The sequence below is a fragment of the Ixodes scapularis genome, unplaced genomic scaffold (genome assembly GCF_016920785.2).
Source record: "Ixodes scapularis isolate PalLabHiFi unplaced genomic scaffold, ASM1692078v2 PGA_scaffold4__175_contigs__length_147842914, whole genome shotgun sequence".
NCBI lineage: Eukaryota > Metazoa > Arthropoda > Arachnida > Ixodida > Ixodidae > Ixodes > Ixodes scapularis.
The window spans coordinates 2980334-3005994 of record NW_024609879.1 but is presented as its reverse complement, the minus strand read 5'-3'; the positions used below and the strand labels follow the sequence as shown (position 1 = coordinate 3005994).

The 25661-nt window shown below is 46.7% G+C and overlaps 1 protein-coding gene across 1 annotated transcript in view; it reads left to right on the top strand.

The window, feature by feature from the left end:
• LOC8030815 (apoptosis-stimulating of p53 protein 1) overlaps window positions 1–25661 on the top strand; it is a 274058-nt gene that overhangs the window by 228716 nt on the left and 19681 nt on the right. The window contains 7 exon segments of the mRNA XM_042293751.1: window positions 1243–1367; window positions 5214–5429; window positions 7696–7786; window positions 9378–9450; window positions 14284–14468; window positions 15937–16070; window positions 22649–22815. Coding sequence (XP_042149685.1) covers window positions 1243–1367; window positions 5214–5429; window positions 7696–7786; window positions 9378–9450; window positions 14284–14468; window positions 15937–16070; window positions 22649–22815 — 991 coding nt within the window.

Sequence of the window (25661 nt, the reverse complement as noted above, 5' to 3'; positions counted from 1 at the left end):
CGGTTCCCTATTTGCATGGAAGGTTGACTGATGCAATTTCCCAACGATCTAATCCTAATTGTTTCTCTTACCACCCTCTTAACATCGTTGCTTTCCTTAACAACTACATCCGTTCCAGACCAATCCGTTGTGCAGTTTCTACACTCCTCCAGATGCTTCGCCAACTCCGAATTTGCTGCATTATTTTTAACATTCCTTTTGTGTTCCGTTAAACGATCGTTTAAACACCGAGAGGTTTGGCCTACATACTTAAAACCACACGCCAAAGGAACCTCATACACCACGCCTACGCTACACGGCACCGACTTTTCCCTATGCGCCTTCTGACAGCCCCTCTGAGCCGTTTCAAAAGGTGTCAATCTATCTAACCTAAAATCCGTGCTGAATACGACATCCACGCCATATTTTTTTGCACATGCTCTAAGATTGTGGGACACCTCGTGAAAATACGGAACCACAGCGTACCTCTTCCTGATTTGTGATAGAGTGGAACCTGTAAAGTCACGGTGCAAAGGACAAGTTGTATGTGATTGGTTGTTGACGACGAAAACAAACTATATAAGAGGAAGTTGTTGAAATAAACGTGTAGCTGAGTTTGAGACCTGTCTGTTTTTTCTGTTCTTCTGCTCTTCAAAAAACTCCCCAGTCTCAGGGTAAACGACGAAATGGTTGACTTCCACCAGCTAGCCTGTACTTTGACTCTCTTCTATTTAACGATCTCGCTCTACAATAATCTGGTGTCATGCAAGTCAAGGTGAGTAGTTATACAATTGTTTGCATTGGTCTTTAAATGAAATTGTATTACAATTGGTTACAATATAATCGCATAAATTGCTTCAGTCATCGATGCAAGGTGCTAAAGGAGGAAAGGAAAGGTGTTAGTCAGGCACATAGCCAGGATTTTGTTTCGGGGCGGGGGAGGCCCACCCATGACAAAATGCTGTATGAGGGGGAGGGGGGAGAGGAGGTCCCAGCAAAATGGAAGATTTCGGGAGGGGGGGGGGGGTGGCGGCCCAGGCCCCATGGCTACGTGCCTGGAGTGCAGCACTAAGATGGTTCTATTTTGCATGAGGGAACTAGCCTGGAGAATATGAAGTCGGCAGGGCGGCAATAAATAGACTTGAAATTGGAATCGGTCTGATATGTGTCGTAAAGAAAACACAAAAAAACTTCCTTTTGTTTACAGTTTAGTGCTGTATGGCATTCTGCGGTGCTTCAGAGCCCCATGGCCTCTTGTTTCAGAGCCCTGTAGTGCCGTGCCCACGTGCTTCGGCCACCCAGATCCCCGTACGACTGCGTCCAGCAGCCGTTGCGTCCAGCCAGCCCGTCTCTCCCGTCGTCACCGACTTCAGGGTGCCAGTCAAGGGGTCAGTGGCCACTCAGAAAGAACATTGGGGGCAGAACTTTGGGTAGGGGATCATTGTTGCACTTGTGTACCAGCTCCTTGCTGCTAAATGTTTCCACTGTACTGCCATTATCTTGTGCTTGAAGTGTCTCACTTAGTCTCATGTGTCATGCAAGAGGTTTCGCCCGATCAAAGACTATGACATCACGTGCACGGGCCAGAATTTCTGGGCCCAACTTGACTTGATCTGATAGAGAAACACAGCTTCTTAAACATAGTCCCTGCCCGGCCTGATTGCTTTTATTTTCTACTTTAACTTCACTTCTCAAATGCCTGTTCTTCACTTGAAAATCGGTAACTGGCCATTTCGTCGCATCAGAAAAAGCGGGACTGATTCAGACGGGCCATTCTCATGTAGTTCATACCCCGACAGATAAACGGATGACTGCGGAAACTGTTAACTGAACAGTTCAATGAGGTGACGAACACCATTTAATCATTCACAAAATAGAAAGGTTGAAAGAATGACGATCTACGGCCTTGCAGGGTTACTTGGTTCAAAATGACCACAAGTAAAAAGTGACGAAGCAAGTAAAGTTAAGGCACAGACCTCGTCAAGCACTCTGCATGCTGCTGCTTTTTTTCTTTCTTTTCTCAGAAGAGTTGAAAATTAGACCTGATTTTGTCTTGACTGGTGTCGTCTGCTGTCCCACAGGGCCAGTACAGGTTCCAATGTAGTGTCAACTAGTGAGTCATTGGTAAAGTAATATAGAAATGCAACAACGTAGGAAAAACGAGGCAACTCGTTTTTCCTTACGAGTTGGTTAATTATTTCCCGGCTGTCTGCCAGCAAAAATTATGTGGAATTGTTAGATGGTCTAGGAAAAATGCTGCAGTGTTCAGGAAACTTTGTGGATTGGTTGTACTTATTTGTACGCTTCGCTGCCTATCTGTGTGCAGAAAATTGGAATGCAACTTTTTGGGGAAATTTATTGGCACTTGTGCGAAAAGCTAGGGTTCGTGCCGCTACTATAGTCCCCGACAGTCTAAAAACCGCGAGTCCTGTGCATCTAATTATTGCTTGGCAGCCAATCAGATCGTGCCATTAACCGAGAAGGACCAAGACGGAAGCGTCGACGGGATAAGCTACGCATTTTCTAAGCTCTCAGTGACTCTAATAGGAGTGCCTGACACAAAACGTTTTGGACTTACAGAAGTCTAAAATTTGACACATCACGGCTGCATCATTGATGGTGCACAGGCTCGTTGCCCTACATCAGGGGTTCTCAAACTTTTTGGTCTCGCGGAACCCCGGGAAGCCTCAAAAACTGCCGCGGAACACTGCTCCCCCCCCTCCTCTATATTTGCGGACCGAGAAGCAACAGATGCACAATTGTAGGCAATTTTGCTTGCGTTGCTTCCCATATATCCTCACCATATCAATCGCGATGTCAGTACAAAGTGAGATGAAGGCGCTTTGCATGGTGCTGCCGCACAGCCTGCGGCGGGGGAGGGGGAGGGGGAGCAATTTGGGTGTTCGTGGAACCCGTGAGACCAGCTCGTGGAACCCCTGTGTTCCCCGGAACCCAGTTTGAGAACCCCTGCCCTACATAATGTTTTATTTACAATATTGCCACGTGCATGACCAAGGAGGAATGCTTCTCTGTACTTCCAGAAGATTCGAGTTTACTATATTACCCAAGTGTAATGAAGAGGTCCAACATGACCTTTTTCAATTAAATCTCACCCTAGCTCACTCGCGAACATTCTGGTTCAAATATTTGAAATCTTGACTGTACTACATGAGGAGCCAAGTGTGGCCTTGCCAACTCACCCTTTGCCGCTCTTTTGCGCTGGCCAGCCATCACGTTGGTGCCGTGGCGTTCGTTCTGCTCCACTGCTCGACGCCCATTCTCTTTTTTGTTTCTGGCATAAGTTCGCCGATTAAGCCTCTATTTTCAGTTTCACGCTGGTCGATACATTTCCATTCACAACAATACAGTATTTACAAATGGACAACTGCACTGTCTGAAGACATCCGGCGTCGATGCTGCTTCATAGCTCGGCACATCTCGTGATAATCGCTTCGTCTTCTTTCTTACACTGGTCACTGCTGCATTGCGTAAATAAATTAGGTTTTCTAAATTAATTATTGAATTTACAAGTATGACTTTTTCCGACATCTTCGTCGATTGAGATTGAGGGGTGATCTTTTAAAACAGTCTGTGATCAATTTGTGTCTGCAAGGTCATTCCTTTTTCTTTTTAATTCCTTATTATGTGGCAGAGCAACATAACCTCATGCATGGACATGTATCTAGAGTGGCAATATGAGGGTCCCTAAAAATATCCAGTGAGACTGCTTGTTCTTCGGGTAAAGCAATATTTTCGTTACAATTTGCCTTCTACAATAATACCGTATTTGCTCACATAATTAATGCACTTGTATAATCAACACACTCCCCGCAACAGTCATATTTGGATTTCTTTTTTTTTTTTTTTCTATCTGCATCGAACGCACTTTTATTTTTTTGGCTCTGCGAGTCTTGAACAATGTTACTAGTTTAAAGTCAGTTCACAAGCTTCCTAGAACGCCTGGTGCCATGTCGTGGCACGTGTGCTCGTTGGCACTTGCTGCATGCACTATCAGTCCGCCTAGTGGACAGAAGCAGCGGAACTGATGGAACGTTGAATGCACATTACCTGCAGTGGAAAGGGATTCTATCCTGGCTTTTATTGTAAACACAAAGTTTGCGCAGAGTTTGGTGCAAGAAAAGTGTCGTTCAAAAACTGTCCTTCTTCGTTGCCCCTGGAGGCGTCAATGCTGGGGACATTAGGAACGCAATCTGCCCACACCTGGCTCGCATGCAGGCAACAGAGAAGAACAGATTTCAAACGCCGCTGTCTTCAACTGCATCCAACCCATCCATCCACCGAGCGAAGTAAACCACCAAGCAGCCAGGCCAGATCAAGCCAAGCCAAGCCAAGCCGAGCATGGCAGCACAAGCGCGTGTTATGGCTGCAGGGGGGAAGTCGTGGGAGTGATCAACAGCATAACTGAGTGGCGCGCACAGCCAACAAAGCTGTTTTTTTTTTCCATCGGATGCATTGATGTCAACAGAAACGCTGTCGTCTGCTGTCCACTTTCGGACTGAAATTGTGAAAGTGGCTAGGCCCAGGAATGCTCGTGTTGCTCTTTGTGCCGAATGAGATTCGTATGGCACTTTTTTTTTCTCAAAAAGAATGTGAGGATGCCTTAAGAGAAGGTTTGGAATATGTAGAGCATGGTTACTAAGGTGTGTCCACAATCAGCCCTGGGTGCACCTCCATCGACGTGCCACAGATCTGTTAATGCACAAAATTTTACCCCGCGCAATAAATGTATCTTCCCAAATACGCATACATTTTTCGGGGAAAGAAGAGTGCGTTTATTATGTGAGTAATTATGGTAATAATAATAAGAAGAATAGTTTTAAAACATAAGTATTATCATTAACCAGCAATTATGCCTATCACATACTGCGGAAGTTAAATAGATAAAGTGTAAGTTCACTAGGTTTCTGGAGCAGCAAAACTTTTGTGGCCATTCTTACCCCTAAGTTGGTATTGGCAGGACGTCTCCAACTGTCAACACCCAATCTTGGAAAAGAAATTTAATTTGCCGTTAAACGTCGACATTGGGGCAAGCAACACATAACGGGGGCATGCCGCTTCTCCTTGGCAGCTGGTTGGCAGCTTCTAATTCATTTTATCCTGAAAATGTCAATACTAGTTAGGGCGGTCGCTCAAAGCTGCCGGGGCTTCCTTGAGATTGAAGTGTAACGACTGTACCGGGCCTTCAACAATTGCGTCTCTCCCCGCCAACGCAGAGCGTCGGCCGAGCAGTCGTGTGCCGCCGCACCCTCGTCGGTTGGAGAGCCACGAGCCAAGCCAAAGCCGAGCGTCCCCCCCAAGCCCCAGGTGCCCCCCAAGCCGGCAGCGAGCGCCAAGCCCCACCCCCAGGCGGAGACGTCCTCCGACGACCTCGATGCGGGGACCCCCCAGACCCCCCTTGAACCCGTCCGGACTCCGCCCCCTGCCCAGAGGTGCGGACCTCGGCCGGCTTGGGAAAAGCCTCCCATTATCTCAGTGTTTCTTTGACTGCTTATGAAGTTCACTGGTGCTTATGAATTACGGCCATGTCTCAGTAACATGGACACCCCCATTCTCCAGAAAATCGTCCATTATGTGAGTTGTCCTCAATGTACTTATGGATACCATTCAACCCTAACATAGATGGACATGTGTGGTGTGCGGGTTCACAAACAATATTCAGCTTTACGTAAATTATGCAATAGAAGTAATGAATCGAAGTTTCACACATAATAAACGAGCGTGACCACAGAAGGCACTTGTCTCTGGCCGCTGCCGTTTCATGCCCGACATAATCCCGCCTCCTCTTAAGTGGCGAGGAAGTTCCTGCCTTTACTTTAATACACGTGGTACACGTGACTTTCAGGTCCGTCATTTGCACCTGTGACGCTCGTCGGGAGAAAAGGGCAAGTGACCGTTTGGCTGGAAAGCACCGAAAAATCAAAGCATTGTTTCCGGCCAGATCTTTTCCTCGGGACCAAAAAAAGAATACAAAAATAGTTGACCCAAGAACTTCAATAAGGGTCTTTTCATTTGTGAACTGTCTAGAAAGCATCCATAATAATGAGGCACAAATGTGCATACTTACATGTTCCCAAACTGGCTCTTCATACACTGCGGGATTTTATGTCGAGGAAGCAGAATTTTATGGTGACAGGTCGATCCTCAAACGTCTATGTGGCGGGGTGCTTGTATTACCGGGGGCTCATATTTACGGAATATTACGGTAATAAAAGTGTACGAGCTTTGAGTGCCCCATATATTCACTGTGGGAAAGTTTCAAGCGGTCTGCCTTCCTGCCGAGTACAAGGGGCTTTAGCACGCAAACTGGCACGCTAAAAAGAAAATGCAAAGATTGATCTTGGGGTGGCACATTTATCGTGCCAGCGAGTCTTCCTGCTGGCCCGATATTCTTCAGTTCCCTGACAGGAATGCTCAAAGGCCAGGTGCCTTCCCCTACCAAGCTCTCTGTTTGCTATCATTGGTGCTTTCGTCCTCTCCAGTGTTCACTCTACCAAAGTAGAAAACTTTGTTCGAGGAGCTTAATCTGCAACAGACAGCAGTTCAAAGAAACTTATGAATGCAGAATGTATGTATAGGACTGGGATCCCTGAGGAAAGTGTGATAGCTACACTTTAAAAAACCATGGCATGCCCACCAGATTGAGCAGACAGTGCTTGCGTGACACTGTGCAACATCATGACTTGACATCGCGTGACATGGTCATTTGATTGCTTGTGGTGTCACATGCCACAGCATTACGGAACACTTTGTCTGTGTTAGGCTAAACCCAACGCAGCCTAAAACACGCGGCACAATCTGTGTTTTCCGAATTTGTCCCTGGCTTCAAGACGCACAAAGTGTTTCACCTTTCATTAACTACTGAAAGTGATTGGCTATTCCTGTCGAAAAGAGGGCTCTCAGGAAGCCAGCCAGGCTCAGGGACCCTTTTTATCCCCGGTTCATTTTCGTCTAACTGAAAAGCCTAATTCAGAACGAATAATTTCCAGGATCAGTACCTCCTCGCTTTGTGGCAGGCCTGTCATGACTCGATTTGGATACCCTGCAGTTCACGCTAAATGGCAAAAATAAATTCCAAAACATTCGTAAATTTTGTTTCAATCTAGGCCTCTGAAATTTGCCATTTGCGTTTTCGAGTGAAAACCATAAACTTGAGAAAAAAAGATTAGGCAGGTACTTTTGGGCGTTTTTTGGTAACTGCATGGCGAAGTGAACCGCACATATAACGACTATTATGTACAAAAATGGTCCAGAGAGAGGGAAAATAAGTGACGGTAGTGGAGAGATTGGCAGCCTTAGAGAAATGGTCCAGAAGCCGTAAAACGTCATAACTCAAGTAAGGACTTCGACTTTACATACCAAAAATAATGAAACAAACAAAACATTACGTAACAGAAAATCTAATTTATTATGTTTTCTTTTTTTTTTTTTTAAATATGTACTGACTCAAATGAAACACCGCATAATTATGGTGTATAACGTGATAACCTCGTAAAAGGACTCAGTGGTAGAGATGACCACTCATTTGGTCGTCTCTACCACTGAGCGGCTACTGGGTCGTGATGCCAGTCTGCATTATTTCGAGAGCATGCATTAAACGCGGCACTCTCCTTCTCCTAAATATCTCGGAGTGGGTCTACGTTGCGCCTTGTTCGTGGGCCCAAGAGTTAAAACTCCCGTTGCATGGTCCCGTTGCAGGCACGTGCCCAAGCCTCCCCTGCAACGTCCCACCCAGCTCGCCCAACCCAGGTGCTCAGTGGCCCCTACGGACGAACAGAAGGACCTCGAGGTAAGCGCACGCCAGAAGTATTTGCATGGGCCCGTTGTCTCGAAAATATGTTGTCGAAGGCACAGTCGAGGGCTCGAACACGCATGCAAAAAGCGAAAAGTCACGGGACATTCACTCGACTTGACTAGCGTAGCCGATGGAAGAACACATACAGGGAGATGGACGAATGTCACGATGTCATGCTTTGATGCTGTTTGGTTGGTTCCATTGGCCCGTAGCGTCGGCTGCATTTTAACTCGGGGTGACTTACCAAGTATTGAGATTGCTCGTCAACCGCGCTGTCCGGTCCATACGCTGGCGGGTCGATTGCCGACTTGGTCTAAATTTTCAGGCAACGTCGGCGATGTTAGGAGCTAAGAGCTGCGGGAAAACATTGCAAAATAGTAGGATGGTTGCTACTGTGATAAGACAGAATCAGGGCCTTGTATTCTTGATGAGATCGCTCGATTATCATGTCAGCGGCATGGCTTCGTGCCGCCTATCGCTAGCGCACGCGCTTCTTTGTTATGGAGGGCTGTTCGCTGTAGGGAAGTCGGGTGGTTGTGCCAGCACCGCTCCGGGCGGCCGTTTTGCCGTGCACCTGGATAAACACCAGGGGGCACATCGATCGCCCTTCCTTTATAAAGCAGCGCAAGGCGCCGCTTGCTGCTGACTTTCGGGTTGTGGGCCAAACCGGCCCGCACGTGCAATCATTATAAATATGTTACTCGTAACAAAGGTTGTGTTCCTTTTGTGCCCTGTGTTATTACGAAAGGTAACGAATAATAAGCTCCTGTATAAGAAAGAAACCCTCAGTCATTATAAAAAAATGACCTCATTTAGCGATGCAATAGTGATGATGGTTCTTCCTCTCGTGATGATTGCGTCGGCGACAATATCTGAAGAAAAGTATGGCGGATCGTTGTGTCGATGTGACGCAGGACTTTGGAGGTGATAATGAGCATATGTAAAATATATTTACAAGTAGACAGATATAGTTCCAAGTTACATCATACTGTTAAGATCAAGACACTCTTTCACCCTCATTCGTCTTTATTGTTGCGGATAGACCTTCATGTCTTCCTCAGTGGACTGGCTTGCTTCACAAATCACTTAACTCAGGGGCACAGAGCTTTTCGGAGAGTGTGTTTAGTCCACATGGTCGGTGTGCTGTTGTTTTATGACCACGAGAAAGAGAAACGGGTGGAATCTCTGTACATGTGATTTTCAAGGGGATGTATGGACTGTTCGATATAAACAATAAGTTGAAATACCCGACTGTGATATAACCGACTGCACAATGTTAGCAAATTTTCTCCTACACACCCGGTACATATGAAGGCCCCTGAAAGAGTGAGGGCGGCAGGGGTGAGTTTTAGTTGCCCCACCTCTGGGGCGAGCTTCCTACTTCGATAATGTTCAGGCGTCCTGTCAGCTTCAAGCGTGCGCGCGCAGCCAAACCACGGGGCAACAAGCACGCGATAGACACGGAGCATTCCAAAGAGACACCCTGCCATTTTCACCAAGGACAGCCTTTCTCGGTGTCTTGAGCGAACACCCGCTGCCTCGTAGAGCCTGTGTGCTGTGGCGAGTGTCGTTTTCCTATTCTCAGGTGAGCGAGGAGCAGCCGGCACGCACCGAAGGCGACGGTGGGACGCACGAGGAGCTGGCCGCCTCGGACACGGGTTAGTCGAGTTGCTCGTGGCTGTCTTCAGAAAGTGCTTTTCTAGAGTTTAGGGTGGACAATAAGTTACATTTTAAATCTCTATCCATTTGTTTATGAATTTATAGCACTTACATTCACATCATCATTACGCATTAGTGTAGTACGTTTCGTTTATGAGAGAGGGTGCAAAAATATGATTTCAATAAAGAGCATAAAGAAGTAACCGTTCATTACATTACAAAGCGACAATTCACGGATGAAAAAGTTAAAACAGTGACTTTGTAAAGAACTAAGAAATTGGAGTATTTGAAAGGTTTCTCCAACTGTACCCCTTCTTGGGGAGTTTCGAAGCGGCTCGGTTAGTTTAAAGAAACACAAACTTTCTTCTCTGCGGCGACATTGATGAAGATAAAGTATGGGTTGCGGCTCAATGTCGAGCTGGAACCGATAGTTGCAATGTTTGAACTCCGCCTTTGTTTCGAGAAACTGTGCTACAGTATAGACCACTTACAACGTAACCGCTTATAGTGCAGGACCGGGTATAACGCGGTTTTTTTAAACCACCGGTTCGCCTCCCATAGAACTCCATGTAATTACATATCGCTTAAAACGCAGGCGCGCGAAGGGAAATACCGGTTATAGTGCGGTTTCTGGCACAGCCCGCCGACCGCGCCGACGACCGGAGCAGCGAGCACGCTTCCCTGTGCGACACTAGATAACGGCGCTGACGGTGCGAGCCGCAAGCGTTGCACAAGCGGCACTCGCGGGGCAAGGAGGTTGCTCGAAGAAGCGGGAGAAGCGAAGAGAGAGGCTTCAGTTGCCTTAGCGACGGAGGGACGCACGCACGTGTCGTTTACGTGCGTGCGTCCCTCCGCTTCCTTGAAAACATCCGAAACAACCGCAACGACAGACCAATTGCAGGTCGAGAAGTGTTCGCGCGCGTCGCATGCCGGTCGCGGGCCGGCTGCTTCTAATCCGCAAACATGGCATCGGTTGTGATCAACGTTGTGATCGTCGTCGGCGTTCATCTCATCGTTCCGCGTAAAAGCGCTATCCTTTACTGTGAATTTTCGCTGTGTGTCGCTATGATAACCCACCACGTACTAGAAGGGAAGATCCACCTACTCGAGCGGCGATGTCGTGGCGGCGCTCTCAAGACGGCAGAAACGCCCGTGTCGTCGTGTTTGTTTACTTCGACTACAGTGGTGATTTCTAAGCATTTGTGTGCTCGAACATCGCCCGGATTTCTTATTTGGCGCATTTCATGCGTGTGCTCAAGTTCAAGGTATTACTGGCGCGTACCGTATGAAGGATCCGAATTTTCACGCGTTTTCATCTCCGGAGAAAAGTGATTAGGGTTAGCAATCCTGAACGCTCGCAACGTCCGTCCGCAACCCGCGACGCCGCTAAAAGGCTGCGCCAGGCAAAAGCCGCTCATTTCTTTCAAAATCTGTGACACACTTGAGAGAGAAGTGTACCGGTCTGGTGAAATAAAGACTTTCCTCAAACTAAGCTTTATTTTTCATCTCACATAAAATAAATTGTTTTACAAAGGTAAGTTGTCTCATGGCATGTATTTTGGCCTGAAAAATTGATGTTTTGGTTATAACGCGGTACCGCTTTTAGTGCGGATTTTCGCGACTCCCGCGACATACGTTATATGCGGTCTACACTGTATAACAAACAAGCTTACTTTAGTGGTCGGGAGCAGTTATTCCTGGCTTTTTGTTTTAATTACGATAGCAAATACGATATAGCTTCGCCAATACTGGAAACTCCTCCGAAAACAAATAGGAACGGCGGCGAACGTGACAGTGGCGCCTCTAGCGGACTCGGAGTCTACTGAAGCAGTCGTCGCAATGGAAAAGTATAGGCTCCGCGACGTCCTCGAGCTTTACAAGCCCCGTATCGTCACCCTAACAGCAGAAACAATTTATTACGGTCAGTTCGCTTGCAAAGCGGAATCCACTGATCGCAACTGCAACGACAATCGAATAACAACGCGCGCATAAACAAAGATAGAGCAGTTTATTTAGCGGTCTCAAACGCCTCTCAGGGGATCACACGCGTTTGAAACGCGTCTGGGAAGCGGAAAAAAGCCGTTTAGCTACTCGAACTACGTCGTAATCGTTAAAACATGCAAAAACGACATGTTAATATTACCAGAGCAGGCGCACGAGCTGCTGGAGCATAAAAACAAAACAAAAAGTAAAGATAAAAATGAACGTGCAAACACTTACCGATCTTTGCAGAAAAGATGGTGTCGCCATTCCCGACGAAAATAAAAAGAAACGGGAAAGAGGATCGAAGAACGGCGAATAAAACGAAGAAGCTAGCAAAAAACTATTTCAACGACGACGATCGTTGCGGCGCTTATAGAAAAAAAAAGAAAAATGGAAAGCAGCAAATGAATAGCTGGTGGTCGCCACCAATGTTGAGTTCACGACAAACAAAGCGGAAGCAACAGACGAAACTAATGAAAAAAGAAGAAAGTGACCCTTTTTTTTTCAGCTGCTTGTTGTACATTTCTTTATTTGCTTTCGCGGCGTAGGTACGAACTAAAAATAAAACGGGGGAAATAAATAACGTAGTGCAGCTCACACTGCCCGGTAAAAAAGAGTCGCAGAAATGTTTTCGTTGCAGGCAGCAATCTTCTATATGTGCTAGCAGTGAGTAACCTTTTTTTGCTTTCGAATTTCTTTTTCCAGTGACTTTGGCGGGTTGTTCGTTCGCTCGCTTGACGAAGCAGTTTAAAAGTGCATTCAAGTACTTGTTGACGTAGGTGTCCGTAGGTTGACGTAGGAAGCAGAAGAAAGATTTTCCACCACATCGCACAAACTTGTTCTTGAATGCGGCCGGTTGATCAACAAACGATGACCCGTAGCAGACGTGCCGGCCGGAGTACACAAATAAAATTCGAATAAATATGGGTAACGAGCTTACACTTCTTAATATATTTAATAAATATCAAAAAGCACGTATGACGATTTTGGATTAGAAACTTAATCGAAGGCGAAAATAGGAGGTTATCGCAGACGACAGTGGAAGAAAACAACAACAACAACAGCAAAGTTGCAGACGGCCCTCAAAATGCCCGGGCCTAGCGCAGACGAACCGGGGGTAGTAAGCGCCGAAGCGAAGGAAAGGGAGTAAAAACTAAGCCAAACAAAGTAAGGATACGCGATTGTTTACATGCCGGGCAAAAAAAAAAAAAAATATACACAGCAACATATAAGCAGGAGGAAAAAATAACGCGGCAGAGTGGCTTCGCCTCAAAAATATAAAAGAGAGAAGACTCAAAAATGGAAAGAGTGGAGACGGTTCAACGGGTGTCGGCCTTTATCGTAGAAGTAAAGAAGCAGCTAAGCAGAAGATGTTGGTCGTTCCCGCGCTAACAATCGGAATTTGTGCACTGTAAATAACGTGACTGAAATCATCTTTTTTCGCGGGGCTACGACGCTCTCCCCTTCTTTCTTTGCAAGCGCGAGAAGTCTGCTTTTTTCGTAACTCCGCTTTTGTTAATCTATAACCGCGTCAGATTTGCATATGCACAACGCCTTCTTTCGGAGCATACTGACATCGCCGTAACGTATGTGGTTCGAAATTGACATCTGCTTCTTCATCCGGAGACGATCTTAACGGGATTAGCCAGCTCGCCTGTTCGACGAAACGGTTATAAGCAAGACACTCATGAGAAATGGGAATTGCAACGACAAAACAAATTGACTGATAAGAACAATAAAGTTGAAACGAAGCTATGTTCTGAAATGTTTGTACATTTCCCTTTTTCACGAAACAGCGCGAGGGCATACATTCGTGTTTTGCTTGGCTTACATAAGTTGTGACAGACTGCTTTCTTCGGGAGAACTCCGAAATTGCACCCAGAAAGCTGTAAAATCTTTCCCACGCGAAGAGAATGTCCTTCACTCATGAGCTGGCACCCATTTTTTAACTTTCAAAGCAGCGAATGTCCGTGACAATTTTTTTTCGTTGGTCGCCTCGCACGGAGATAGGCAAAACCAATGCATTTTGGAGAATTGTTCTGCCAGCGGAGACTCCGAGCTCGCCAGGGGCGCTGCAATCACTTTTCGCCCGTTTTCCGCGGGAGTTGCCAGTATTGGCTTCCACGGTATTTGACGATAGTCTCTAGCCAAACTGATTCACCGTGACTATACTGTCAAATGAATTTCACTACCACTTTTGTCTATTGCTGTTCATGCACTGAAGTCAAAAACATTGTTGCATCGCAAAAAGCCAGGAGTTGCAACGCAATATTTGTATTTTTGATAAATTGCAGGATAGCAGAGATTGGGGAGCACTGAGTTGAGGTATACTTAATTACATGACAAAACTGCAAGATATAAACTGAGAATGTTTTAAGAATTATTGCTTTTATTTGCCCATCATACTTTTTTTATTTACTTGATTAACAGACGCAGCTTATACGAACAATGCTCTCGCGTTTACCGTCCCGTGGAGCACTCATGTAAAAAATTGTTTCAATCGGCATAATGGACGTACGGGACGGGAGTAGGAACCTCACACAAAAGCGCCATCTAGGCAGGTCATGGTTGCGTGGTTAATGATTATTTTCTATATTTATCGCCACGTCGAGTCGCGCCGTCACGCAATACCCCAGTGTCGCAGGACCTCAATTTCAACCTCTAAATTTAGCGGGGAAATGCTCAGGCAAATGTTTCGGATCGGGGGTTCCGTTAAAAACTATTCCACGCTTTAATTGGCGCATAGCTGGGAGTTAGAAGGAAGGCGAGTTCGAGGCGAGGTCAAGACCCAGTTCTTCCCTGATGCACCCTCGTGCGTCTTCTCGGCCCTTTCCTCTCCGTTTTGACAGAGAGCGGCGAGGAGCAGCGTGCCCCCTGCCCTGCCTCAACGGAGGCACCAGGTGCCAGGAAGGGCAACCTCAAGACCCAGGGCTCGACCAAGAACCCGCACAGGGTCAGCTTCGACCCCCTGGCCCTGCTGCTGGACGCGGCCCTAGAGGGGGAGCTCGAGCTGGTCAAGAAGACCGCCCTCGAGGTACTGCCCGCCTCTCGCACTCCTGCCATGTGCGTTCAAGAGGAGGCTGGTGCGGGCATTTAATCGACTCCGTCCCTAACGCTTGCAAGCACTCGTGGCGAGAGCCATGGCGTCACAAGTCGGATTCCAGCTGGTTCCAGCTGGAATCCAGCTGGACCCAGCTGGAATCCAGCTGGACTGCCTCATTTCCAGCTCAATATTCCAGCTGGAAGTGGGCTGATTTTCACCTGGGATGTCCCCAACTTATCCTCAAGCAGTCCAACTATGGACTTGACTGCGTTGCCACCACTTGACACTGCTCATGACGAGATGGTTGCTATGGCAACCGAGGTCCCTGTAACGCGCTGTAGTGGATGGAGGAAGTTGTAATACTGTCAGCCACACTCAAAATCAAATGTCTGAACCAGCGTTAAAGAATGTAACACTAAACACAACGGAAACAAAGTAGCTGCCTTAATATTCGGAGCAAACACCCGCCTCGCGCAGTGGTTCCATCTCGTTTTAACGCAGTGGTGTTAAGGAGCTCTTTTCGCAGAAAATCCGGCGTCGGTGGCATGACGAAAGAATCATGCGTTGGTGGCATGACGAGAAAAGCCAGCGTCGGTGGCGTGCCGCGAAAATCCTGATTGGTCGATAGGGTCTTGAGGTCGCAGCCACGTGACCTCGCACCGGAATTTCAAACAACCCACAACGCTCACGATATATGTGACATCACGCGTGGAACGAAAGTGACTAAAAAACATGACATGTAATGCGAATTAAAGGTCGCCGCATGTCTCAAATGACTTCACTCTATAAAGTAATTCATTTGCCTTAAAGAAAATTTTGAAGAATTTTAGGCGTATCGACACGTTCGAGTCAATACTGCAACGCGTCGAACGGGTAATTGGGGCGAGGTAGAGAAACTAAATCGAAGAAAGGGTCCATCGGACATCACAGGGAGCATTTGTAATTGAATGGCGGACGCCTTCTGCGGAGATTCATGGCGAGTGTGCATAAACCACATTTCCTCGTGACAATGAGGAAAGCAGGCGGAAAGGCGGAGATGTCTGCCAATGATTGACGTTTTTGTCACCCGCGCTCAGCTCTTATTGCGAACGCGGCCCATAAACCACGTGACCCAGCAAAAAATTCCCATTAGATCCAATCGGAATTCCAACTGGTTTTAATTGGAACCAGTTGGTTCCGGCAGGTTCTAACTTGAAGCACACTGGTCAATGGGTCTCACGACTTGAGGTTATTTTTCCATTTGTATCCTGAATGGGTTCCAAATGGTTCCTGTTGGTTCCCATTGACAGTGACTAATTGGTTGTCCAAAAACCTAATTGGTAAGAAGGGGAAAATTTCAATTGGAATCTAAAGGGAATTTTCAACCGGGGACCCTGAAAGAGCTGTCGGAAACTCCGCAATACAGGCTCTCTGGAGCGAGGTATCGACCCGCCATGCCCTCCCACGCTGGCTCCCGCAGGTTCCCAACCCCAGCGCGGCCAACGACGAGGGCATCACGGCCCTTCACAACGCCATCTGCGCGGGCCACTTCGACATTGTCAAGTTCCTGGTCGAGTTCGGCTGCGACGTCAACGCGCAGGACAGCGACGGATGGTACGTGCCTCTTTTCTTGCACTGCGACGTCAACGCGCAGGATTCGCCGGATGGGTCGTCCGACGAATCCCTGCTCTCAACTCCGGGAGAGCCGGAATAGTCAGGCCAGTCGGTAGCAGTTCGTGACACGTAAATGGGCACACGAGGAATAAAGAACGGGCACGGTAGACAATTGCTTACCCGCAATGCCTAATCGGACTTTGTACGCTACCGAAAGATTTCACCCTTGGTTCACTTAGACGCATTACAATCCCCCGGCCCTAGTCTCGGGTGGGAAGCCTACAAGTCGCCTCTGGTTATTTATTTATTTATTTTTATTTATCGAAACAAATTGTGGTTATGATTCACCATCAAATTAGGAAGAGAATTAGGTCGCTCAAAGACATGTAAACTTCGAAGAAGAATGTGTTTGCCATCGCTTTCACTTTTCTTTAAAGTGAGAGGGAAAGGAGGAAGCTTACTCTCGCCTGCCCTTGCTTTTCTCTCCTCGCCATTTTTCCCGTAACGGGAATTGAACTCCTCCTTTTCACATCGGCGTTTAGGGTTAGAAAGGTAATCTCGCGGAGAAATGCAGAAGCCGCACCTTCTTTTTCCCTGCCTCTCTTTGAAGCTACCCCTTTACTCGAAGTACACGATGAACACTCCGTTTGACCCTAAGTCGACTGTGTGGTGGAAGCTATGGGCTCTTCAAACCAGGCCTATTTTTCCCCGCGTGATTACGCACCTACCGTAATATCCCGAGCCATCGCCCATCCCCGAGTCATTGCCGACCCACTTTTAGAACCAATATCGATTTCCAAAAAAACGCAGAGTCATTGCCCACCCCTTCAATAACCCCAACGCTGACTCCGCAATCCGCAACCATTCATCCTACCCGAATGACGCAGCCACGGACCTTACAGTTGGAGGACGTCTGTGACAAAGTAAATTGAAGGAGAGAAAGACACTTCTCTTTGTTTACGCATTTCCTCCCCGAGCTACCTTGAAGTCGTAGTGTATCCGTGTGAAAAGGAAACGATGGAGATAACAAAATGAAAGTTTGTTTTGCTCACAAAAAGATAATCCCGAAAAAAAAAAAAAAAAGTCGGAAAGATAACAGAAGCAGCAACCCATTCAAAAATCACGAAGTATGCGAACGCTCATATCTTGGAATGTAACCGCAGAGTGTAAGGTCAAAGTCTGTCTCCGCCGAAGTAAGGTCACCATGAACCCGCTTCTTCTCCTGGCTTGTCGCGACGGCAGTTTTGCAATGTTTAAGAGAAAGCCAACGGGTAAATAAAGCTTTGCGGGAACGACGCACACAGACGTTTGTAGAGAGTCCCATTTGGAGCTCCGTGTTCATGGTGCCGTCCTCACCACGCAGCAACGCCGCCTCAACCCGCTTTGATACCACGCTGTGCACGAACGCACGCATGTATGCACCAAACAAGAAAGTTGTGCAAGAGCTTGCGATTGACAAGGTGCTCGACTTGGCCCTACGCCAAAGTATTTGTCAACGCAATCGCCGGCTTTTCCGCTTTCCCAGCATCGCTCTTCATCGCTTCTTTGGTCCGCTCGCTCGCTCATTCCACTCGGTTGATTTTTCTATTTTCTTGTAGACTTTTTTTTTTTTTTAACTAACGAGGAGAACATAGCGGTGTAACGTGCTTTCACGGAACAAACGTTCGCACTGTATGCCAATTGGTGGTGTTCATGGTGCGTATGCAAGCAACGGACTGTGTGATAGTAAAACATTCTTTCATGGGCACTTTCTTTGCATAAAACAATAAAACTGATTCAAGTTATGAGTTTAATGTACCTTTTCTGCAGCCGCGCTAGATACGCCAAAAAAATGGGCGTTTTTTTCCGTTTTTTTTTTAAGGTCTTGCGCTCACCCACCGGGACAAAACCTACCCCACTTTTTTCATGAATTTCAGGCGGCAGGCTTGTGGGTGATGACTCGGGATATTACAGTACGAGCAGAGAGCGTCGTCGGGCGACGAAAGAGAGGCAGCCGAACGGAGTGTAAATAAAACTTAAGAAAGCTGAAGCAGTATTCTTCTCGCACGCTGGCATCTGCTTGCTCCATTGGGTTCCTCCCATGGTTCGTCCATTTCAAATATTATCCAGAAAGCGTAGCGAGAACATTGACAACAGCTTTTTCTTTTCAAGAATAACTTTTGGTTCTGTTTGAGGTTTGCTATTTTAAATGTCTCGCAGGTTCTGTAGCTTCTTTCTATTAGAGAACGAAATATGTTTTTTTTTACTGTTCCAGCAAATGCATAAAGTAGTATAAGGAGCTAATTTGCAATAAACTAATTTTGAGACATCTTGCGATTTAGAATTATTGAGAAAAAATTGATTGCGCAAATATAGGGTGTCCCAAGTCACCAGGCTCGATCTAAAATAGTCCAAAAAAATTGACGCCTGCACGTAGCAATCTAAACTTTTCTTCAAAGGTGTATTTCACTGGTCGTTTTTTTCTTGTAAAATTTGAAAGTATAGCTCCCTTTCTGTAAAAAATAGGGCCAAAAAACTTGCCAGGGTCAACGGCGAGCGGCAGCGCAGATGACACGGTCGAGTGGCGGGGCACGCTAAGCCCTCATATCGACAGATGGCGCTACCTCCTTATTGATACGGCTCGCGACCACCATGGCTTATTAAAATGGACATAATCTGTTTGTAATGTACCTTTGGTTAAAAACTAAATGCAGACAATAAAAGCAAAACTTAAAGTGAAAAAAAATGTGTCTACATAACTACGGCGCTTTTGCTGCCAACGGAATGTCTGCGTGTCGTCTGCTTTCTTTCAATGGTTGGCTGCACTTTCGGACGCTGCTCCCGATGCCATCTACAATACATGCACCAAACGCGCCCCACAACTCGCCTCGGTTGTCTGTGTCGCCGCCCGCTGTTGACCCTGGCAGGTTTCTTGGTTCTATTTTTTACAGAAAGGGGGCTACGCTTCGTAATTTTACAAGAAAAAACCGACCTGTGAAATACACCTTTGATGAAAACTTTACATTGCTGCAGGCAGGCGTCGAGTTTTACGGTCCATTTTAGATCGAGCCTGATGACTTGGGACACTTTATACATATCCCTCCGTCGCGACCACTACATAGCAAACCACTTCAGATCGTAAAATGTAGTGCCCTCTAAGTATTCCTGAAGTTTACACTTCGCAAAATTTACGAAGCTATGCGGTTTCAAAAATAAAGAATTGTTTATGGTACAACAAAGGTTAAGGTCTCTGAGCCTTCATTCTGCATTCTTCTCAAACAACAGGAATGTGCGACGACAGCCTAAAATAATACGCGCATCAGAGGAGGAGACTGGCGCAGCATTGGCTTAGCATTTCCGGCCGAGGTTGGCACGACAACGTTCAACTCCCTTTTAAAAGAAGCAAACGCCGAAAATGAAGATGGTTTGCATTACCGTGAAAGCTCCGCTATGCTTCTTCAAGACACCTCCATATTTCACCTCCATATTTTGGCACAACCCCTCGACAAGTGGAAAAACGACTTACAATGACACGCATGCCGTCGGTTGTTGGTGACATATCTGAGCTCTAGAACGTAGATTGTGATGCTGAAACCTGACTCGGCGCATAATGAAGAAAAAAATCGGAATATGCAACCAGCCACTTAACGCCTCTGGCCCTATATAAAAAATAGAAAAGACTCCGTCAACCCTAGAGCTGACAGTGCGACAAGAGTTACGCACTTGCCGGACCAATCAACAGCTTCCCTTTGATCGCCTGGCCCCGCACCCTGTGCGTGCGTATGGGCGAGAGCATAATCGCGTGGTCAAAAATAGACCAGGGGCCGGTCGGACAAGCATGTAGCCTCCACCGTACTGTCGGCTTAGGGAAGAACGCAGTATGGTCCTTCCCGAAAAGAAACTTGCAAGCCCGTCATAGGACAACCTGGAGAGCGGTCCGGGAATCCGAGTCAAATAATAGCAACAGCCTTTTTGGAGCTCATTTCCCTCTTTTTCAGGTTTGGGAGGGTATTAGACGCTTAGCATGCGTGAAGGACGTAAATAAATGAGAAGGAAATTGGGGGGCGAAACGAAGGAAAAAAGTTAAGTTAGAGTGAGCAGACAGGCAAGCTGGTTTATGTTACGCATTTTTAAAAAAACGGAGACGACAAACAAAGAAGGAGACAAACTCAGACTCTAGATATTCTGTGGTTGTCTCCTCTTTCGTCCGTTGTCTCAGGTTTTTAAAAAAATGTGGAAGGAAAAGAGAGCACTTTTCTGTTGGAAAGAATTTATCTTTGCTCGTCAGGCTTTAACGGATGCTAGCCGAGTTCACATTTCTTTCAGCAACCGAGACTCATGTTCATAGTTAAATGGTCGTGGTCGCTGCTTTCCTATAAAATACAAAATATAAAGCTAGAGTGTAAGCTCCTATCTGAGATTAGGGCCAGGGGATTGTAATGCACATGAGCAAACGGGGGTTAAAACCCGTTTGGTGTGTACCAAGTTTGAAGATGCAATATCAATTGTGAGTCAGCGCTTCTCTCCTCTATCAGTTCTCTGTACTCTGTCCTTTTTTTTATACATCGCGAAATTCGCTTTAAAGGGGTAGTGCAACAATTTTAATGTTGAAAGAATTTGCAGTTTGTATTTTTTATATTGTTTATCCAGGCACAAGTAACGAAAAACGTGTTTCCTTGCCCTGAAAAACTGCTACTCCGCCGCGTGATTGCGAACGAAAAAAACAAATTGTTTGTTGATCTGCAGCCGCTTGTGGCGGTTATGGGAACTACAGTGACACGTCTCTGGGGAACACGAGGAAGTCAGTAAAACCTGTCTTCCTCCACCGCTGCGCTCACCGTCAGCCCTGTGGCCTGTGGCGCACCGGCCTTTGTGTCAATCGATCGCTCGCTGTGATCTTGGATGATGCTCTTCCTTGAAAAGTCGACAATAGTGAAAGAAGCAGCTGGGGTCTCTGAAGAGAGAACCCAACGGGGAACCAGGTGGTCCCTCAGAGTGTGTAACTCGAAAGACGACGTGAGAGTTCAGAGGCACTTTGGATTTTCAATTTGTTTTATTTTTCTTAATAAAAACTATTACACGCATGAAAATACGGTTTTCCTTTCTTCGTTCCATAGGTGACATGCATTAATTCCCGCAGTTAATCGTTCAAACACCGAAAATGGTTGCACCGTCCTTTAAACTCAAACCTTTTGCTGCGCACTATTGCGGACAATACGAGCTGCAATGGTCCTTTATTCTTTTTTTAGCTTACTTGCTGGTTTCCAAAAGCTCTTTGGGTCACACTGTTTGATGGAGTGCAAAGCTTAGATCTCATTCTTTTAACTCTATGGCAAATAGAAAGATAACAGAAATTCGTGGGGATTGCAGACGCAAGAAAAGGCTAGATTCGGTGTGGTGCCTCTTATTGTTTGCGAGGGTACTTTCTGGGCTGAACTAATTACCGTATCTATTCGAATCTAGGCCGGCCTCGATTCTAAGCCGACCCCTGAAAGTCCGAAGCCAGAAAAAAACAAAAAAACTTACCTCGAATGTAGCCCGAATGAGAAGGCGAGGACAGCGTTCACAAAAAGAAGATATTTATTGAACATGAAGATGCCGTGCTCATTCTGAGTCATCATCGCTGCTAGCCTCGTCGCTGACTTGTTTATCACTGTCATCTTCAAACAGTGCGCTATCCTGAATATCATCAAGCGCATTTGATATGCTGCACTTTATGAAGGAGCGCATGATCAAAGTTCCAGGGAGGTCTCCCACGCTGCAGCCACCCAGCCCGCCATCCTCGTTGCGGCGCACGCAAATATCTTCTCCCGTTGCCTCCTCCAACGACGGACATTTCTTCATCCACGCTGAAGTCCCGCCCGGCTTGAACATTCAACAACAACTCCGCGACTAAAACAACTTTGTTTTTAAAAGCGGAACTATAATGGCACCGCCTGTTTGGTGCCATTGCGCTGTTAATAAAAAGAAAACGCCCCGCCGCACGCAGGCCACTACCAACGCAGGTCAAAAAGGCTGAACCGCCCGTGTACTTAAGTGGCTACTGGCTCGGCTAGTAATGGCTACAATACTTTTTTTTCTAGGTGGCGCTAGCTGTGCGCCACTTTCTTCAATTTTACTTGGGAATTAGCGCGTGTTTCAAAATCCTCGAATCTAAGCCGACCCTAGAGTTTGATGTATTGGTATTTAAAAAAAAAACTATCGGCCTAGATTTGAATAAATACAGTATCCTGCTGCGCCGAACTAGTTATCCCGCTCGGGAACGTAACCGTGCCCCAAACGAAAAGGGGATCGGTGGCCGAGCGCGTCTACACTCTGTACCTCGGAGCACGCGGGGCAAAAGCTCGTGCCGCAGTACCCGGCGATCCTGAATTCGAACCCCACCTCTGCCCGTTTCGATCTGGATGAGCATCGTACCGGCGTGCAGTCACGTATCACTATTGTACGATGCATGTTAAAGACCCCAAGCTAGCAGTTGTACTGCACTGGCTCAATTTCTTGTCTACAGCGTAAACCGGCATAGCCGCACCTCGTAGCAGACCGACCTTATGCCGTCTAAACACAAATGTTAAATTAGTTTCCCTTTGTGCTTCCCTCAGGACGCCCCTGCACTGCGCTGCCTCCTGCAACAACCTGGCCATGGTGAAGTTCCTGGTGGAGCACGGGGCTTGCATCTTTGCTGCCACGCTCAGCGACCACGAGACAGCTGCCGAGAAGTGCGAGGAGGACGAGGAGGGCTTCGACAACTGTTCCGAGTACCTCTACAGTAAGTCCAGAGCCAGCAGCTGCTGTTGCCCAGATCTCCAACCGATGTGATGACCACATTCTAAAGGGTGGTCCCTCCATTTTTGCCCAACGACGTCTGCATTTGCCCAACGACGATGCTGCAATCTCACCGGTATCTAGCTGTGACAGACGCCCGTTACGCCGCTGGTCGCTCTCTAGCTTCACAGTGCACTGAAGCTGGGGCAGCCGGAACTCCACGACGACGGCAACGTTTGCTCTTTTTGCCAGAACTTCTAGGACCGATTGCCATGATCGCCAACGGGGCGACATGACGACGACTGCGACGTCATGGGGGGGCAGGCTTAAAGGGGCACTGACACGTCACAATCATATTTTTTTTTATTATCCGAAACGATTGAAAATGATGCCGGGACATTACCCTCAAAATTCGAAACTTGGGAAATCAGTATTTGTGAAGTAAAAAAAACAATTTCCAAATGCCGAATTCAAAGTTCCCGCGCAATCCGCGCCGGTGCGTTGACGTCAAATATTGGGAGTCCTGAGGGTCGACTTTTTTGCTCGACTTCGTGCTGTTGCCATCGTGACCCAAAGAGAGGAGGAAAGAAGTGGCAAGTGAGGGCGCCGGCGGACCGAAAAAAAATTGGTTTTGAGCGGTGTCGCCTGTTTTCCGAGGGCGGATACAAATCTAGGAGACGACATCACACCGGACTGCAGTTTTTGGTATTTCAAAAAGAAGGGTCGTAGTGCATTCGCAACTGCGTTAAAAAACATGTTTTACGACTGCCGTTATTAAATGTCATAGAAATGTCGCCTACGAAGCTTCTAAATTTTATGATTCTTGACGTCACAAATCAAAAGAAGCGAGGAGGCGAGGAGCGGCAGAGGAGAACGCCAAAAATAAAAAGGTGCGCGCATGCCTAAGAAAATTTTTTTTGCGATGCATTTTCTTTTGCTTGTTTATGACTACAACTTGCATCATTTTAGACAATAAAAAAAATATGACCCTTGGGGGTTGTCAGTGCCTCTTTAAGCTGAACTAGTGTGTTCATACTTCAGGCAAGGCCAGCTGAACTAGAATAAACATACAACAAAAAGACCATGCACACCGCTGGACTAGCAATTACTTTTCTTTTTCCTCCTCTTCTACTACAAACTCCACATGAGGGAAACATTATATTTTCTTCTTCTTTTTCCTTCCTAGTTGACCAAATATTTAATCCCCTAAGGAACATTTTTTCTTTCTTGTGCAGAGCGAGAGAGGAACAGGACAGAACTGGATACGTGAAATCCTGGGTGCCCTTGGAGGAAAAGGGCGATGACCGCGCTAGCGCACCTTCTCTAGCACTGCACGAGAAAGAGAAAATGTTCATTCGGCTGTAAAATTTTCGGTGAAGTAGGAAACAAAAAAGAAGAAGAGAGAATATTTCTCTCAAGTGGGGTTCTTAGTAGAAGAGCGGGAAAAAGAGAAGTAATTGTTAGTCCAGCGGTGTGTATGGTCTTTTCTTTCTGTGTATGTATGTTTATTCTAGTTCAGCTGGCATTACCTGAATCATGCGGGGACCTTTTGAATGCGTGGGCAGGAAAGGATGCCAAACGCAGCAGTTGAAGGCACATTTTACGACCTTCTTTGCTGCTATCAACCAGGCCGAAGAATCCGGAAATATGACAGTCGCTCTCTCACAAAAATGTGAATGTGGCAGAGAAGTGCATATAGTAACATCTACCCTCTCTCCCGAATGGAAGACTCATTTAATGGTTTCTTGTCATCTGCAATCGACATGTTTGCGCCTCGAGCAATTTCGAAAACTCGGTGATGTCAGAACTGTCATGAGGTGTGTGGATATTTACTTTGTTCGGTTCGTATTCGTACGTATACAGTGCTGGAATGTTTGATGTGCTTGTTCATAGGCATTGTACCACCAGAAAGGCACGTGGCCGTTTATTTATTTACCCGTAGGGCCCTTTGGGGAGTTACATAGGGGGAAAATCATTTGAAATACAAAATTCATTTGCCTCCTTCATTTTGTTTCGAAAACCTACCCAGCTGTTGCGGGCATTGTCAACAAATAAACAAATAAACAAGCAAATAAATCCGCTAACCGGAAAGAGATCTTCTATAGCCATTTCTGCCCCAATAATAAGTCGGTGTTTATTTTGCGCATTATTGCCGAGAGGGGCCGTAGGTTTCAGCAATGGCTAGATCCAAAAGGGTTTTTGGCCGCCGAGCGAGTGAAGCGGCGTTCCTCGAGGTTAAAGGGGACCCCCGATTCGAGCGACAGGTGAGGAAGCACCCCATGCACCTTTATGTACACTGCCTCGTTCTTGACCGCCGCTTCAGGGCCCCGCCGTATTAACGCACTATGTGTACCCTCAAGAAAAACACGAACCAAGGGCTGCCACACGTCTGCCAGATTTAGCAGATTCGCGTCCCGCTACATCTGGCGGACAGTGTTCACCCGACGTCGTCACGCGACACCGCGACACAACGCTGCGACGTCACGTGACCCGACATTATTTCCAAACATGACAGTGCGACAAAATGTCGACACCGTTATGTTGCCTGATACCACGACATCACATGACACGGTGTCATCACATCATGTCACCCGGTTACGAGTTATGATGTCACATGGCTCTCGCTGTAAATTCCTGGTCATCTGGTGTGTTCATTCAGTAGCTCTTAGATAGAGACAGTAATTCCCCGTTACAACAAAATCGCTGTTTTCGAATTATTGCTCTTATCGAAGTTCCACGTGGTCCCGACCGAAATGCACACATTTTTAAATGGATTATTCTTAGTGTATTGGCAGCCGACCACGCTTGTTACAAAGACCTAGGTGCCGAAAGCACACATGTCTACACGGA